Below are 17,927 nucleotides of genomic sequence, written 5' to 3' on the forward strand. Positions count from 1 at the left end.
TCCACCTGTCATACTCCCACACATCTCTCTTCCCCTCTTCTCTCAATCTCTCACTGTCACTGTCTCAGATGTCATTGGTGGCCGGTGATGGGCGCGCGGCGGGTGGCGGGCGTGGCGGGGTGCGGCGGGGCGTGGTGGGGGAGGGGCAGGCGGCGGGCGTGGCGGGGGCGCGGCGGGCGTGGTGGAGAAGCGGGTGGCAGGCGTGACGGCGCCCGTGCCCCCCTGCTGCCGCGCCGCCCCGCTGCCCCCGTGTTGCCGTGCCCCCCCTGTCGCGGCGGAGTGCGGCGAAGTGGCGAGGGTGGAGGCGGAGGTCGTCTCTGCCCTTCCGCTCCAAGCCCCCGGCGGCCACCCCTCTCTCTCGGGCCGTCGGGAGGTCGGCGCGCACGGCGGCGGGTCGACATGGCCGTGGCCACCGCCATCGCCGCCACCGCGCCCGAGCTCCTCGTCGTCGTCTTCAACCTAGGGCCGTCGGTCTCTCTCTCTCTCACCCCTCTCGCTCGGGCCATCGGGAGGTCGGCGCGCACGGCGGCGGGTCGACATGGCCGTGGCCACCGCCATCGCCGCCACCGCGCCCGAGCTCGCAGTCGTCGTCTTCAACCTCCAACCTCATCCGCCCCTCTTTGGAGGCCGCCGGTCAGTATCCGCCGCCCTCTCCTTGCTTGGCTCTCCCGACGGCACCAGAGAGAGAGAGAGAACGAGGGAGAGAGAGAGACGACCACCGTCTCCAATGTCCTCGGCGCTGCACGCCGCCCGTCTCGCCCTCCCCACCACGTCCGTCGCGCGCGGTGCCCGCCGCGCCCTCCCAGGGGAGGACTCGTCGCCCGCCGCTTGCCTGAGCCTAGAGAGAGAGAGGGACGACGATGACTACGTAGGCCGCATCCTCCAATGCCCTCCTCGGCGCCACCCGTTGCCTGCTGTGCCATTCCTGCGCTCTGCCGTCGCCTCCCGCACGCCGACCACCCGTCCACACGCCACTGCCGCTGCCCACTGCCCGTCGACACACGCCTGAGAGAGAGAAGGAGAGGGGGAAGAGAGATAATGACAGGTGGGCCCTATATTTTCTTTTATTTTTTTGTTGATTGAATTTCCACGTCAGCGACATGTGTATGCCATGTAGGAGAAAAACCGCTTAGGAATGATTCGGGGGGGGGGGGGTTAATTCATCTGGTATCAATAGTTCGAGGTGTAATATGTCTAGTTTTGTGGTTCCGGGGGGAGGGGTAATTCATACTGTCACAGTAGTTCGGAGGGTAATTCGTACTTTTTCCTTCATAATATAAGGCCTGCATGCATGCATGGCAATTAATTATCATATCTTCTATCTTACATTATTATTTTTTAAATCATACACTCACAAGATGTTTAATTCTATTGGGTGCATATATTGTATTAGTTGGATTGATTCAAACAAAGAGGTGATAATAATTGTTTCTTGGTCTTTGGGTTAAATGTGGTTATGCCTTATATTTTGGAATGGAGGGAGTATATTTTATAACGAAAGGTTTTAATCGATGTATGCATCGTGGGAGAATGTGTCTATGATGTCTTTATTGATATGATTTAAATTGTCCTTGGTCTTGGTGTATAAACTTATATGATGATTAATTTGTAAAGCAGGGATATGTTTTATCATGGCAGTCCCAACCCTCCACCTAGGATATTGTCTATAGCATTAACTACATTGTCATGTTGGACTTTTATCTTATGTGGCACTATATTAATTAAGAGAGAGAGTGAAGAGAGGAAGAAATTGGGTCTCATACAAGACACAGCTTCAACACGAGAACCTATGCAGTAGACACTATCAAGTTTTGCATTGGGGGAGAATAGTTTCTTCATAATAGATAAAGAATAAATATGATTGGTAGAGAAGAGAGATGATGTATTTATTAATGGTCCACTTTAAGAAACCATAAGTTATGGAGTGTAATTTTTATTGTGATGTCTTATTGACATGGTACCATATACACTACCTTTAAACGCTATGGTTTGGGACTGCTCTCATGTATTATATCCCTCTTTTAACTTCCAAGTAGTCAGCACTCCTAGTTCGCACAATTTGATTAGGCATCGCAACGAAAAAAATGCGTATTAGCCACTCGCGGCGCACTATATAGCGTGCCGTCTTATCCCAGCGGTGCCTCATCTTATCCCCCCGTCTCCTCGCTTCCTCCTCCCGCAGCTCACCTCAACTCCGGAAGCGAGAGCTCACTCCCCCCATCCCCATGGCTTCCACCGCGCTCTCCTCCGCCTTCTCCCTCCTCTCCCTCCCCTCCTCCTCCTCCCCCGCCGCCGCCGCCGCCGCCGCCCCAAGGTCCTTCGCCGTCCCCAGCCGCGCCCGCCCACGCCGCGCCGTCGCCGTGGTGGCGTCCACCGCCACCGAGTCCCCCAAGGTCCTGGAGCTCGGGGACGCCATCGCGGGGCTCACCCTCGAGGAGGCGCGGGGCCTCGTGGACCACCTCCAGGAGCGCCTCGGCGTCTCCGCCGCCGCCTTCGCGCCCGCCGCCGTCGTCGCCGCGCCCGGCGCGGGCGGCGCGGGCGCCGCCGCCGACGAGGCCCCCGCCGAGAAGACGGAGTTCGACGTGGTCATCGAGGAGGTTCCCAGCAGCGCGCGCATCGCCAGCATCAAGGTGGTGCGCGCGCTCACCAACCTGGCCCTCAAGGAGGCCAAGGACCTCATCGAGGGCCTCCCCAAGAAGGTCAAGGAGGGTGTCAGCAAGGACGAGGCCGAGGATGCCAAGAAGCAGCTCGAGGAGGTCGGCGCCAAGGTGTCCATTGCGTGACACTAGGTAATTTTAGGACTCCCCTTTTTTTCTCACCCTAATCTTGTGTACCACCTTTGATATTTACAATGGTTTGTTGTTTCATACTATGAGATTTCTGTATGTGGATCTGTTAGTTCACATTCCATCTTGTATTGATATCGATGTTCCACGCGCTAAATTGCCAATGTAGATTTTGTATATTGGCGCAATCATAATGGTGAGAATTGTGCAATGGCGGTGTAGTGTTGAAGTGAAATTATGCTGTCTGTTAAATTGTTAATCATGGCAGTAGAGAAAAGCTACTGTCAGGTCAATCACCCTTAACTCGAAGTGAAAATTCTGAACATGCTCAAGCTTCAGCTCTGGATTAAATCACTCCATATTTCCTACTATCATATTTTTAGAGTAGATTCAACTATTTATCATTTCCTCGTTGGAATCAATATCTCTTGAGCTTCTGAACATTGAAGTCCATCCTGCAAATGATGCCAAGACACTTAGAAGTTGATATGTATCATTACTGCGATCCTGCCCGTGTACAAGTGACAGACAGTTGTTTCAAAGTATCATCTTTTGCCCCGAGATAAGCGAATATGAGCAAATGTCGTTAGCTAACATATACATATTGTAGATGATTGGTTCCTGCAACTGTGACATTACACATCTTGGGGCTGTTCAATAATTGTGTCTAAAATTAAAACTTCATGCAGATTGGTTGCTTATTAGTTAGCTTGTTCAGCTTGTTCCTATAGTTCTTCTCGATATAAATCTGTTCTTGTTATAGATGCTCAAATGCTGCTGTCACTTTTTTGTGGGGGAGCTTCTAGCATTGTGAGGATCACTGCCCACTGATTTCCAGTTTGTGCGCGCATTCTACCATAATGTGCCATCCCATTTTTATTTGTTGGCCTTGTTTTCAGTGCTGTGGTTATCACCTTTATTCTTGAATTAGCTCAGCTCATTTCTCCAGTTAACACTGTGATGCCTTTTCAGCTCTCACATTTCTTTGTTGTTCATGACGATTTTTGCATGTTTGTGATTTCCTTCATCAGGAACACATGCTATATATACCATATTTAAAGTAACAATAACACTAACAGTAGTCTTCTCCGCTTATCATTTTTCATTGTGTTGAAAATAGTTAGTGTGATTTATGTGATTTGCTTCCTTTGCATGCCTGTGTACATCACTCTACTGACATGTCAAACTATTTTTCTCGAAGACATTAGACATGTCAAACAAATTGATAGTGCGTCATACGAAAACAATAAGGCCGACTTTAGTTCCAAACTTTTTCTTCAAACTTCCAACTTTTCCATCACATCAAAACTTCTAACTTTTCCGTCACATCGTTCCAATTTCAACCTAACTTTTAATTTTAGCGTGAACTAAATACACCCTAAATTGATAGTTTACCAGAAGATTTCAAGCATTTATGCCGTGTTCCCTTGATCGTATTGAATTTACAGAAACAACCATTTCTGGTTGTCATTTTGACCGCATGACTCTTTCTCCCAGTGCATGACACCATTGACATGTAGAGGGGGCCAGATGAAGAACACTCCTGAGGTAGTAAGGTTCCAGATATCTATGCGCGGAGATACCCAAATGGATGTTGTTTCTATCTTTTTTGCGTGGAGGAAGTTCTATTTTTAAACTCTATTGTAATATGTAAGATGTGAATTGTTGATGATGCTATTGCCTATTGGCCATTTGGCACCTTGATGATACGCATCTACCGACCCATGTAGCAATGGGAGGCTGTCTACCCTGTAATTTCGACGCAAAAGCTGAATCAGACCCACACATCTCAAGTCTCAAGCTAAACAAGGACTAAGAAAAATGATTTGGATCTTTGAAGAAGAAAATTCAGCTAACCTGCACAATTTTTTGAAGAAAAGTTAACTGTAGGAGTGTTCCTCATCTGGCATCTGCCCCCTCAACATGCCAATGGTGTCGTGCACTGGGAGAAAGTCAATAAGTCATGCGGTCAAAATGACTCGATTTGTAACACAGCACTGAGTTCTTTTCTCGCAGCAAATAATTTGAGCTCATCGACTTCATGGGAAGCTCATAGAAAGCTGTTTCTTCTTCTTCCTTTTGTTTTTTTGAATAAGTTCATCTAAGGTCCTTTAACTTGTCAACGAATCTGATTTTCGTCCTTCAACCGCAAAACTAGATACAACGCCGGTGCATATCAGGTCCCTCGACGGTTTCGATGGCGGTTTTGACTGACGTGGCGTCTGCGTGGCTAATTTTGACTCGGTCTCGATCTGACGTGGTATGACGTGGCGCTTACGTGGCAATTTGATCCGGGAAAATAATAAACCCCATAGGACCCACATATCAGTTTCACACACAAAAATAATAATAATGATGGTGGGACCCACGCTACCCCACATGTCACTCTAACTCACCCCTCCTCTTCTGCTTCCTCTCTCTCCTCCCCTCTCTTCATCTCTCTCTTGTGCTAGGGGATGCGGCCGGCGACGACGACGGCGGCGAAAATGGAGAAGAGTGGCCGCCTGGGGCACAGGCGTGACGTCGCCAGGGGCGCTTCAAGGCGGAAGTAGACGCTTACGACGTGGCCGTCGGAGGTGAGCGAGGTCGTCATGGACTCACGGGATTAGCGGTGTCGTTGGCAGCGGCGGAGCAGGAGTTGTAGTTAGAGTCCTCGTCGTCGACCTCGAGTTCGTCACTAGGAGTTGTAGTTGGAATCATCGTCACTAGGGTGGTCTTCGCGGCCGACCGCCTCTCCCCTCTCCCGCCGGCGAGGTGGCCCCCTCACCCGCCTGCACGGATGGCCGCCTCCGAGGATGCGCGCGTGTGTTGGCCGATCAGCGGGACACGTTCATCTCGTCGCCGAGGATGCCGAGGTCGACGTCGACGTCGTCCGCAGCCATGGCCACGGCGGCGCCGCCTCCGCCGCCGGGCTAGTTCCCTTCTCCCCGCTAGTTTCCCTCCCGCCGGCTGCCGCGCCGCGCCCCTTCTCCCAGCCGGCCACTGCCCTCTCCCCGCCGCCTGTCAACCGGAGAGAAGAGAGAGAGAGGAGAGGGGAGAGAGATGAAGACAGAGAAGATGGGGAAGAGGAGAATCAGAATGACCCAGCGCAAGAGAGAGACAGAGAGGGGAGAAGGAGAGAGAGGAAGCAGAACAGGAGGGGGTGAGTTAGACTGACATGTGGGGCCCACGTGGGTCCCACCATTATTATTATTATTTTTGTGTGAAACTGGCATGTGGGTCCCATGGGGTTTATTATTTTCCCAGGTCGAATTGCCACGTAAACGCCACATCAGTGCCACATCAGATCGAGACTGAGTCAAAATTAGCCACGTAGACGCCACGTCAGCCAAAACCACCATCGAAACCGCCGAGGGACCTAATCTACACCGGTTTTGATAGTTGAGGGACCCGTTCTATCTGGTTTTGCGGTTGAAGGACGAAAATCGGATTTGTCGACAAGTTAAGGGACCTTAGATGAACTTATTCCTTTTTTTAACCATTGGTAGATGGCCCAAACAGCTCAGTAACCCGTCCAAGCCCAGTTGGCAATACTTGTGTGGGCTCACAGCCCATTTGCTGCAAAAAACGGTGTATGGATTTGGCGCGCATCAGCGTGTGACCAACTAACCATGTGACTGCCTAGGTGAGGGTCGTGAAACGCTATCTTACCTGCACCGCATCAGTTCGCCGACGTACGCTGGCCTGGAAGCGCGCGTGCTTTACCGGACGCACTCAAAAGCGATGGTTAATGTTTGGCAAGCTCAATTGCTTCTGGCGCATGAGCTGCTGGCATGCCAAACGTACAGGTTTAACATGTGATCGCAATGGCGTCAGAGTTTCAGAGGGGGTGATGCTATTAGCGTTTACCCTTTTTCGTATTTTGATTTTGGGATGATGGAAAGGCCACGTTTGGTCGTATTTGGCGAAGGATCTCCGGTTTCGTCGGAGGTGGAAAGCTACTGCAAGCTTTACTAGTTCTGCCTTGAGAGGGATGAAACGGCACGACAACACCCTCAGGAGGGGAGTGACGCATAAACGCCACCGTTGCCAGCCCGGTCAAGGTTAGGCTGGGTTTTCACCCGCCGTTCTTTGCCTGCCAATCCACAGTTGACGCACCATTGCTCCACCACCATCTAAACCACCACCGGCGCATACGCACCACTGTACCGGCGCTCCCCGCTGGCCAGCCTCCACGTGTCACCACCGGCCGCGCCTCGTTGTACCGCACCGGCACACGCCTCGCCGGCTTCCGTCTCTGCCGACCTCGCCTCCCACTGCGCTAGCTGCACCTCCTCACGTCGCGCCGGCCTCTGCCACGCCTCCTTGCGCCGCGACCGTGCGCAAGCCGCGCCTCACCGGCCTCCGCACCATCCATGCCTCGCCGGTCACCTCACGCCGATTGCGCCCCCACGTGCTGTGACAACCTCGCCGCCGCCAACCAAGTTTCCACGTCGTCATTGACCTCGCTTCCAGGTGACGCGACCGTCACCACCGATCTCACATCCACGCCGCCGACCGCGACTCCAAACTGTCGTGCCGGCCTCCGTGACGCCTGTCGCGCCATCCTCCACGACGCCCGCCGCGCCGGCCTCCCTCTGCCGCACGCTCCACGCCGGCTTGCACACCGCCGGCCGTGCCTCCTCTACTCCCGCTGACACCTGCATGGCTGCATCCCCGCCGCCTGCCGCCGCCATCCGCACGCTGCCCCAGCATCCCCGCCGCCTACCGCCTCCTCCCGTGCCTGACTTTAGATCCGGCGGCAGCCGACGCGGGTCTGGTGATGCCGGAGGTCGCATACTCCGCCGTATGTGACAGCTGCTTGTGACGGGCCATTAACCGGACTCGCCCTGCGAACTTCCGAGTGTCTCTCAAACAGAACTTGCACTCTTACAGGCACCATGGATATATCTACAGAAGTTCAGTATATTCCTAGTGGATGGAGATACTAGGAGAACTCTCAAAACAATAACTATTCTGCATTCCTGTTGGATGGAGAAACACGGAGAACTACTAAACAGTTATTTTTTTAAAAAAAAAGAAAAATGATGCAAGTGACCAGGCAACTCAAGTTCATGAGCATCTACCAACTCAACCTAAGACTAATTGAAACAACCAAAGAGAAACAATGTGCCTTATCTCGCGACCGTAATTCCGTACCATATGTTCATTACTAGGCCATACACACGCATACACCTTTTTTTTTTCTTTCAAGATGACAGCACATTTATTCAAAAATGTTTGCCTTCATCCTTATGATACATGCTGCATAGAGTTTGTGAGCGTTACACACTATTTCCCGCCAGCAAGAAGCAGAGCAGAGACTTCTTCATGACAGGTTCTTTACTACGAGTACGCAGGGCACTGCAACATTCTTCATGACAGAACCTCTGGCACTCATGCTTCGGCAGCCTTCTCTTCACCCTTTTGTGCTAGCTTCGCCTTCTTTGCTTCATAGTCTTTCACGGCAGCTTTAATTGCATCCTCAGCAAGCATGCTACAATGGAGCTTTACTGGTGGAAGTGACAAGTGCTTGGCAATCTCACTGCAAAGCAGAGCACAAAACCCTGTTACAGCCTTACAGAACTTGATTGAAAGCATTTGACAGCATCCTCACACACAAACTTATTGATAGACAAAATACAAAATTAGTAAAAATAAAGGGAAAGTATATTAGTCTTCCATGCAAGCAAAGGGCATAAGCTAAACTGTATGCTGCATGGTTATCCTGATGGGATTACCATCTACATTCATAAGAAAATATGAGCAGCCAAACAACTCTTAGCAAACAGGCAAATCAAGTCTCTGAATGAAAATGCATCCATTAAACACAAATAAGTTCATGAATCAATGCAAACACATGACACACTCCACTGCCAAGGAACTACAGAAAAACCAATATGATCTATACAAAACAGTTCTGGAAACATCATGTTAGTCAAGTGCATATCAAATAATTTTACCAAAGTGCTTCAGACATGTCCAAATGCTGAAGCATTAACTGAAAGACGGTCATCATTACGACAACGAATGACAAAGAAAATCTCACAGATGGAACCCCTTTACCGACATTTAGTATTGAAAATTTTGATGAAAAAGTATGGTCTGAAAAGGAAATTGCACATACCAGCCAGAAACTTAATTACCACAAGGTAATAACGAACCACAGTAGTTCAATGACATCCAAAAGGCCATATAAGCATAGCATGTTAATGTAACCACTGAGAGTATTGCAGTGCAAACAACCAGGAAGGGGAATAGCTTACGTGTTTTTTATAGTCACTACTTCCTCCATTTGCTTGCCCTTTACCCATTCAGTAGCTGCAAGGACAAAAGCCGGATCAGGAATTGAATTTGTTGTTGGGACCCAAATTTTCTCAGCACAAACAATCTTCCATAGTAAAGAGATTCTAGAGAACAATCATAAGAGTTAATCCACCAGCTGGGCAACTGATGTTGTTAACTCTATTGGTTGAGAACAGGGGTGAACTCCAGGCATCTGAACATGATGATTTTCATGTGGAAAATATGCAAATGCATTAAAGTAAGTTAATATTAACCTCAAGCTGCAATTGGTTCTAGTTTTTGGCTTATAACTAGCAAACAATACATACAGTATGCATCATATCATGGCGACATTTGCCGTAACATAACATGAATAAAGTTACATACAGGAATTCGCCTCACAACAGAATAATGCACATAACATAAATAGCAATTCTGTAAAGACTCTTCTGTTTTCTTCCACAAAATTGCGATCATCTTGAGAACAGTTTGAGCTGCTGACTATCAAAAGTATTTCACCGATAATACACCTTTCTCAAGTTGTTTGTTCAGTGGTGGGGCCCAATCATGTCAAATTTCGTTTAGGACATACAACTTGGGAAATGTAAAAACTTTCAATGCTACTAATTAGGACAAATAATCCATAAGTATAAGCTCACCAAAACAGAAAATCATTAGGGGGAGGGGAGCATCTGAAAACAGTAACCGCTTGTACCAGACAAGCAGAACGAGCACCTTAGCCCTAGACCACCAAAACAACATACTTATCAAATTAAACCCAGGACTAATCAACCACATCTACCCTAGACCACCAAATTAACATAACTCAAATCAAATTAAACCCAGGATTAATCAACCAAATCTACCCTAGACCACCAAATTAACATAACTCAATCAAATTAAACCCAGGATTAATCAACCACATCTGCCTCCACAGGTTTACAACATACACATAGTATTAATACTCTCTGCACCAAATCAAGATAACATTACATTGAATATATTTGAATTGAACATGATTTCTAAGGTGAAAAAACACAGGCAGCTATTGGACACAGACACAAAAAATATTGCTGTTAGTACTATAATTCCTACACTGATCCAAACAGCCTTCCTGTTTCAACAAGCATCTCATGTAGCTATATCTCACGCTCAGAATTGGCCCCCGGAATTTCCCTATCATACTACAAAGCAAATCACAATCCTTCCTCGTACGTTCCGACAATTTCTCATCGTTGGCAAATGGCCCAACAATTGAAAAATACAGAAAACCTCACGAAGACGAAAACGAAGCCTAAACCATATCATCCAAGGGAAGGTGGGGGGGAACAGGTAGGGGAATAGTTGGGGTTGGGGGGCTCACCGACGGAGGAGGACGCGATGGCGGATCCGCACCCAAAGGTCTTGAAGCATGCGTCGACGATCTTGCCGGAGCTCTCGTCGACGCGGATCTGCAGCTTCATCACGTCGCCGCAGGCCGGCGCCCCCACCAGCCCCGTCCCGACGCTGGGGTCGTCGTTCTCGAACGACCCCACGTTCCGCGGGTTCTCGTAGTGGTCCACCACCCGCTCGTGGTACGCCTTCGCCCCGCCCACGGCCACCGGAGCGGCCGCCCCGCCGCCGAGGACCCGCCGGAGCCCGGGGGCCAAGAGCCGCCTCCCTCCCGCGCGCAGCATCGTCGCCAACAAGGTGGGAGCCCCCCGCTTCTGGATTCCTCCGATATTTTTTCCCGATTAGGTTAGGTTTTCCTCGTTGTTTAACCCGGCGAGAGGGGAGGAGGAGGAGGTGGTGAATTGTGGCTGTGCTTTCTTGTTATTTTAATAATATTATTTATTATCTTTTTTTTAATTTCGTTATTTTGTGCGGCGCGGGGGAGACGGGGATCCCGTGCGCCCCGACTCGGTGGATGCGTAGCGTGTGTTGGGTACGTGGCGACTTGGTGTGGCGTTCGCTTGCGATGGGGACACGGTGGATGCTGCGTTGGCTGCCGCAGGCGATTCGGGGCCGTGGAGAGACGCGACGCAACAAAGGATAATATTAAGGAGGACTGGGCCTTTTTGGTTTTCTCTACTGGGCCTCAGCCGCAGGTTTACGTCACCAAACTATCGTTTTCTATGGGCTCATCTCATCTCTCACGGGGTCACGAAAGAATCTCGAATACACAGAATACTCTTATCAACAAGCCACATCCAAATTCTTACAGATAAATATCCTTGAAAAAGTTATTAAAATAAATTGAAAAGCAAACAAAACAACCAGCAAAAAAATAAATATAGGCCAATTGTTATAGGATCAAATAACTAATGCACCACAAGGCCATTTATTTCCAGCGGCTATGATATGTCGGGATGAATATTCACATATACGTAAGCACTGCAATTTACACCTATAAAAATGCCAACTAACAAATGACATGTAAAGGATAACGATCTCGCTTCTACACCCGTCCACCGGGGCTGGCAATCATTGGGACGCCCACCTATGCTTCCGGCAGAGTTGACGAGGAAACGGAGATTTGAGTAGCATTTCAGTCTGCGTCATGACATACAGCAGAATTGTAGAGAAATCTGTACTAGTAGTGCACAAGTTCAACTTTTAAGGCTTCCGAGGGAACTTTGAGAAATCAGGGCGCCGTCGCTCCATGTATGCATTTTTGCCTTCTTTTGCCTCTTCAGTTCCATAGAAGATCAGTGTCGCATTGCCACCGAGCTCCTGCAGCAGAAGCGCCGATTGCATCAGTGGTTCCAATAAACTCAAGCATCCAAGGGGTAAGTATGTTCAGGAAAGAGGCAAAAGGAGGATTGTTTTTTTACTACAGCAATTACAAAGGAGGAAGAAAGGAGCTGTAGTTTTATCTCTGGCTTTCGATGAATGGTGCTAGTACCTGAAGGCCAGCATGGCCATCATCAGCTGCATTGAGTGCAGATTTCAGCACCCGGATGGCTGTTGGACTGTTCCTCAAGATTTTTCGGCACCATTTCACCGTTTCTCGCTCCAAATCAGCGAGCTATATGCACAAAGAATGTATACGGTTAGTGCATAAACACCTGGCATGAGTCATAGAGAGTTAGAGACTGTGCATTAGTTGTAAACTCCTCGGGCACTCACTGGTACTACTACATTGACGAGACCCATTCTGTCTGCCTCATCAGCTGTGTAGAACCGTGACAGAAACCACATCTCACGAGCTTTCTTTGGTCCTACCTGTCCGAGACAGGAAAAAAAAAGAGAGACAGAAACATCTTACTATTTTCTGAAAAAATGAAGATGTTTTGGATAGGGGATTTCAATGCATGATATGGTCATATGGAAAGTTACGCAATGACACAAAAGCTCTATTGAGGACATGCACCTCATTGACTTACCAACCGAGACATAATTGAAGTGCCATAGCCAGCATCGAAGCTTCCAACCTGTATAAATCAGAGAGACAAGGTAAAGTAAGCTTTGCGTTTCACTGATAAAATTTACTCTGAATAAGAAAAGCAAAAAAAATCTTTCAGAAAAAAAAAAGATAAGTGCAAAAAAAAAAAGCAACTCAGATTAGACCATTCAGATAACCTACTCTTAAAAGTACTATAGCACACAGGTAATCACGAATCCCGCTAAGGGTCAAACTGTCAAACTACAAGGAAACAATGTTTGAAACCTCGTTTAGCTTTTACAACTCCCTCGTTTACCATGAATACATTTTTCAAATTGCTAAACGGTATGTCTTTTACAAAAACTTTTTATACAAAAGTTTCTTTGAAAAATCAAATAAACCAATTGTTCGAGTTTGTAATAGTTAATAATTAAATAATCATATGCTAATGATATTTTTCGTTTCATGTGTGGCAGTCTGGCAGTAAAGCAAAAGCTAAACGGGCTTTCAAACAGAGCCTAAATGCACCGTGTGTTCTTGATGCATAGCCCAAACACCAAGCTATTCAACCTACTTTCATTAACATTTGATTGCACTAGTAGTTCAGTGACAAAATTTTCCCATTTAATCAAAGTCTGAATAAGCTTATAGAAGCTTAGATGTACTACGGTGAAACCAAAGTTATCATATTCTTTAGGTGGCATAGCTGAAATTCATCAGTGCTACTAAAGCAAGCACAAGGACCTCTACATGCTAGAGAAAGGTCAATACACCTCCCAACAATCATGTCGTTGGACTCTAGCTTTATGTAATTCCATCTTTAAATCTTACTGCATTTGGCCGGTTCTGTCGCTGGCCCGGTGGGAAAAAAGGAAAAAAGAAATGTCAAGACAAATTAGATTGTTGTAACAGAAGTTGCATCAGAACTTTGAGTGATACTGTGATAGCAACTAACGTCGTTCCGCTATATCGACTAACTTTTATAATAGCAACGTGTAATGCCTATATACAGGAAGTAATAACAGGCCAGAAAAACACCTTAGGACCTGTCTGCCCAAAAATTGCATTGTCAGCTGCAATCGTTAGATCACACACCATGTGCAACACATGGCCTCCTCCAACAGCATAACCAGCAACCTGATATAGTATGAGCACCAAATTTAACATTTAGAAATGTAGTACTAATGTAGAATGGTTAAATGAGGGGAAAAACACAATAGTGATGATAATACCATTGCTATAACAGGCTTTGGAAGGCGCCGTATTTGCACCTGAAGAAACAAAATGTACATTCTGCTCAGAGCTAAAAACATCATTCTGTACGGGGTTTGATGAGTGAACAGTGGAACATAAGACATCAACAATGTGAACAAGTAGTTTTCATGTAGGACTTGAAGTACCACCAAAATAGAGTAGTTTATGGAAGCTCATATAAGAATATCATGAACATTGAACACACTCAGAATTGAAGCCTAGTAATCTAAAAATGAATTTTATCCTGAAAAGAGGCTTTGGCCTAAAGATTAGATAAACATACAGAGGAGAGTAGTACATCCAACCTCAGCTACAAAACTGAGCCCTCGAATACTTGCACGGAATGCTTTTGAAAAAACAGCACATGGAGCACCAGAAGCTTGTTATGAGGTGCGAGAATATATTTTTATGAGATAGTCAATCAGTGTGTGCAAATGTCAGAGTAATGCGTATGACCTGGAGGTCTAGGACGTTGAGCCTGCCAAAGCTATCAAAATCAACATATCCATCAGCATCCCTTAACGCCTGGTCACCGCCGCTACAGAAGGACTGGGTCCCCTGTCCATCAAAAAACATCAAAGTAAGTATTTCATTCACATTGCGTACCAGCTGGAACCTGAATACCTAATGATTTCTCTAGCATAGTTACCTTCCCTGTTAGTATGATGACTCCGATTGAACTATCATCTCTAGCATCCTCGAAAGCACGCATAAGCTCCTTCACGGTCAGGGGTCGGAATGCATTCCTTCTATCAGGGCGGTTTATTGTGATCTGCAACAGGAATCGCGATTGCGAATCAGCCAATCACGAAATGGGAGATGAACACACACTATAATGCTAATCAACAAAAGAGATCGGTCTTAGCAATTCAACAAAGGGAGCTAAACTGTGCTGTACACTACAGCGATTAAATTGGCAATTTGGCATAACACAGATTAAATTCGTTACAGCTCTTCACCTTGGCGATGCCCTCGCCGACGGCCTTGTCGTAGAGGATGTCCACGAAGCCCTTCCCGGACTCGTCCGTCGCCGCGCGCCACTCCGGGGGCTCCGACGGCACGTCGCCGTGGACCCGTCGGTAGCTGTCCGACGCTGGCGACGCGGCGGGGGAAGGCGCGAGGGTAGGGGCGGAGGCGAGCGGGAGCGGGAGGGAGCTGGGCAGGAGGTGGGCCGTGACGCGGGCGAGCCTCCTCCCCGCCGCGTCCATGGCGAGGGAGAGAGAGGCGGGAGGTGCCGGAGTAACGCCTTGTGTTGTGTGTGGGGGGCGACGGAGCGTGGCGCGCGGGGTGTGGTTGGGTTGATGGATGGTGGTTTGGATCAGATTTTGGGGGTCATGGGGGAAGGGGCCCGCCGCCAGCCTGCCACGTTATCGTGTTGGAGTTTTCAGATGGGCCCAAGTACACGGCCTGGGCCTACACCAAACGTTCTGGGGTTTCTAATGGGCCCAGACGCCCAGGTACACGGCATACATCAACTAAGCCCAACTGCCCAACAATCAAGATTGTGCAACTTGGGCTAAGTAATCTGGTTTTCAAGATGAAACTACACTATGTTTTTTTTTTTTGAGAAAATGATACTACTATCAACTATGTCGAGGTAGTCAGTGGGATGGCGGCGACGAACACGGCGGCCGGAGAAGAGAAACGAGGACTGAGACACACACAGCGGTGGGGCGGATCGACTGCAGTTTGGGCGCTCCTCCATCGGGCAGCTTAGAGCAGGTACAGTAGCAGGCTATAAGCTAACTATAAATATATTTTAAAAAGATAAAAGGAAGATAGAGAAAAGCAGCGGGCTACAGATCTACAGATATGTAGCCAGCTGCAGCACAGCCTCTAAAACGTAATGTGTGTATAACAGGTAGAATCAAGTATTAATAGTATAGTAAGTAACTATTATATAAATTGATTATTATACTGGCTATATATGATTTGGAGCTAGTAGTTGGCTATACTATTAAACTTGTTCTTACTCAGAATCACGTAGAAAGTCGAGACTACTGATACATTACAACTGTAGAAACTATGAAAACGCGGGCCCTTACGTTGGCGGGTCCCAGGACATATGCAGCTACCGATGATTGACCGTTGGGGCATCCTCCCACTCCCAGGGCCCAGCAAAAAGGTGCAAATCTCTCTATAGGCTCTAGCTGTACTACCCTGTGCACGGTGTTTCCAATGGAAACCAATCATGGTTACCAACAGGAACAGGCACTGTTACTCCTGGTAATGCAGCGTCATACCATATGCTCTTGCACAAAAAGAACAGGGCTCCACTGTACTTTAGTAGCAGCAGTACTATACTACTACTATTTGCAATCGTCGTGCAACAAAGAGATGATAGTTTAGCAGGTTGGCTTCACCCGCATATATAATTAATGTTTGGCTAATTTGCCTTAAAAATCTATTTTACTCAAATAATAGACATTACAAATGGCAATGGACGCTGATGACAAAATGCAGCCTAGTATAGAAAACTTGATGACCATACATATCAGCTTCAACTTTCATGCAGCTGGGGTCGTTGGTCAAGTACAGCATCTCATGCCCTCAAAAAGAAGTACAGCATCTTGTTGTTACTAAAAAGGGGAGAAAAGAGATCTAGTGAGTGAAGAGGGAGTAAGATGAGGCTGGTAGCCTAGCTAGTAGTACTGGAACAGGCTTGGCATCTCCCGGACGGCGCCGAACGCCGGCGACGAGGGCATGACGCCGAGCCCCCACGGCAGGCACGGCCCGTCCTCGCCCGCCGCGTCACCGAACATGCCGAAGGACGCCGCCTTTGCCACGGCCGGCCCATAGCATCCCCACTGCTGCTGCTGCCGCGGGTACCCGTACGCGTACTCCACCCCGCCGTCCGACGCCAGCGCCGTCGGCGCCACGGCCGCCGCGGCGGCGCGCCTCTCCTCTTTCTTGTACCGGATGCCACACGCGTTGCACAGCGACTGAAAAGCAGATCACGCATACGTTTAGCATCGAATCGATCACACATGCAGGAGAATGCGTGTATGCTGCTTGTGTACGCGAGCACATTGCATTAGCTTATACGTGTTTGTGTAATTATGTATGTTATGATCAGTGTGCTTTTGTAGGCAATGGACAGTACCTTTGGTCCGCGTGGGCCGTTCCGCCAGAGCGGCGTGGAGGTCGTGTCGCAGTTGGCGCAGCGGCGAGGAGCCGACGCGGCGGCGGCGCCCGCGCCACCGCTGGGCTCCGTGCGCGGCGCCGCGGCGCCGCTCATCTCCTGCCGCCCGTTGCAGCTGGGCTGCAAAGACGACTGATCCCACGGCAACCCCGCTACCGCGGCCTCGGCGCGCCTGGTCGACGGCGTGCCGAGCGACAGCGTGCAGTCCACCGAGCCGCCGCCGCCGTACGGCACGTCGGGGTACTCCCCGTCGCCGGCGCCGCAGTACTGCTTGTAGTGGTGGTGGTGGTGGTGGTCCCCCGGCGCCCCCGCCGGGAACAGCAGCGAGCAGCCGCCGCCGCAGCTGCCGTAGAGCAGCCCGCACGTGCAGGGCGCCGCCTCGTGCAGCATGATGCCCAACCGCGCGCTGCACTACTCTCTGATCGATCGATCGAGTTTGTAGTGATGGCGCGGAGGTGTGGCAGCTGCAAATGACCAAGACGTACGTACGCGCTAACCAACGATCGACTTGCTCGATCAAACGCGGGCGGCAGCGAGAGCTGGTCGGCGAAACGACGAGGAGATTTGCGGCAGATGGATGGATGGATGGATCGGTTGGTGGTGGATGATGGGTGAAGGGGTACGGGTGTGGGGTTTTTATAGCGACGACGTGGGAGTACGGTGGGGTGGCGGCTTTTTACGTGGCCTGTGGCCGCCCTGGCCCGCGCGGCTAGATTTCGGATTCCGGCCGGGCGCGAGACGCGATGCAGCGCCCGTCCGCCGCAGGGGATAGATAGGCAGATGCGCGTCGACGCGCGCGCGGGGGCGAGGAGGATGTCTCATGTCTGCCTTGCCTTCCTGTTGGTCGATCGATCGGCTTGGCTGGCTGGCTGGCTTGCCTGGGGCGTGGTCAAAGACGGGTCAAAAGAGAGGCCACGTGAAACCGGGAACAGTCTCCGACGCAGCATATGGGGACGTGGAGGCCGGGCTGGCTGGTGCATAGCGCCAAACTATAGCTTGTGCGGCTCATCTGCTGGGTACTCGTCCAGTCTCCATTGGGTTTCGCCGATCACGAGGGGCACAGTTCGATCTGTCCCTGAATCCTCCTACCCTCTCTGCTGGGCTTTGTGGGATCCCC

General features: G+C 49.4%; 4 protein-coding genes across 4 annotated transcripts; 1 reads left to right on the top strand and 3 right to left on the bottom strand.

The window, feature by feature from the left end:
- The first annotated feature begins 2,141 nt into the window (after positions 1 to 2,141).
- LOC9271252 (50S ribosomal protein L12, chloroplastic-like) lies at positions 2,142 to 2,995 on the top strand. The gene has a single exon (NM_001424534.1). It carries the CDS (start codon positions 2,226 to 2,228, stop codon positions 2,781 to 2,783), a length of 558 nt encoding a protein of 185 aa, NP_001411463.1. The 5' UTR covers positions 2,142 to 2,225; the 3' UTR covers positions 2,784 to 2,995.
- Positions 2,996 to 7,871: 4,876 nt separating this feature from the next.
- On the bottom strand, positions 7,872 to 10,781 carry LOC4327858 (iron-sulfur cluster assembly protein 1-like). The gene is made up of 3 exons (XM_015766154.3): positions 10,414 to 10,781; positions 9,032 to 9,086; positions 7,872 to 8,310 (listed from the first exon to the last, which is right to left on the bottom strand). The coding sequence occupies exons 1-3, from the start codon at positions 10,724 to 10,726 to the stop codon at positions 8,163 to 8,165; spliced, it is 516 nt and encodes a 171-aa protein (XP_015621640.1). The 5' UTR covers positions 10,727 to 10,781; the 3' UTR covers positions 7,872 to 8,162.
- A 566-nt stretch (positions 10,782 to 11,347) lies between these two features.
- Positions 11,348 to 14,938, bottom strand: LOC4327859 (1,4-dihydroxy-2-naphthoyl-CoA synthase, peroxisomal). Its single transcript, XM_015775536.3, has 9 exons — positions 14,628 to 14,938; positions 14,318 to 14,440; positions 14,125 to 14,226; positions 13,647 to 13,685; positions 13,453 to 13,551; positions 12,416 to 12,463; positions 12,159 to 12,254; positions 11,935 to 12,057; positions 11,348 to 11,762 (listed from the first exon to the last, which is right to left on the bottom strand). Exons 1-9 carry the CDS (start codon positions 14,874 to 14,876, stop codon positions 11,646 to 11,648), a joined length of 996 nt encoding a protein of 331 aa, XP_015631022.1. The 5' UTR covers positions 14,877 to 14,938; the 3' UTR covers positions 11,348 to 11,645.
- Positions 14,939 to 16,047: 1,109 nt separating this feature from the next.
- On the bottom strand, positions 16,048 to 17,407 carry LOC9272543 (GATA transcription factor 20). The gene is made up of 2 exons (XM_015783401.3): positions 16,772 to 17,407; positions 16,048 to 16,610 (listed from the first exon to the last, which is right to left on the bottom strand). The coding sequence occupies exons 1-2, from the start codon at positions 17,198 to 17,200 to the stop codon at positions 16,311 to 16,313; spliced, it is 729 nt and encodes a 242-aa protein (XP_015638887.1). The 5' UTR covers positions 17,201 to 17,407; the 3' UTR covers positions 16,048 to 16,310.
- Positions 17,408 to 17,927: the final 520 nt, after the last annotated feature.

This window comes from Oryza sativa, chromosome 1, assembly GCF_034140825.1.
Source record: "Oryza sativa Japonica Group chromosome 1, ASM3414082v1".
Lineage (NCBI taxonomy): Eukaryota > Viridiplantae > Streptophyta > Magnoliopsida > Poales > Poaceae > Oryza > Oryza sativa.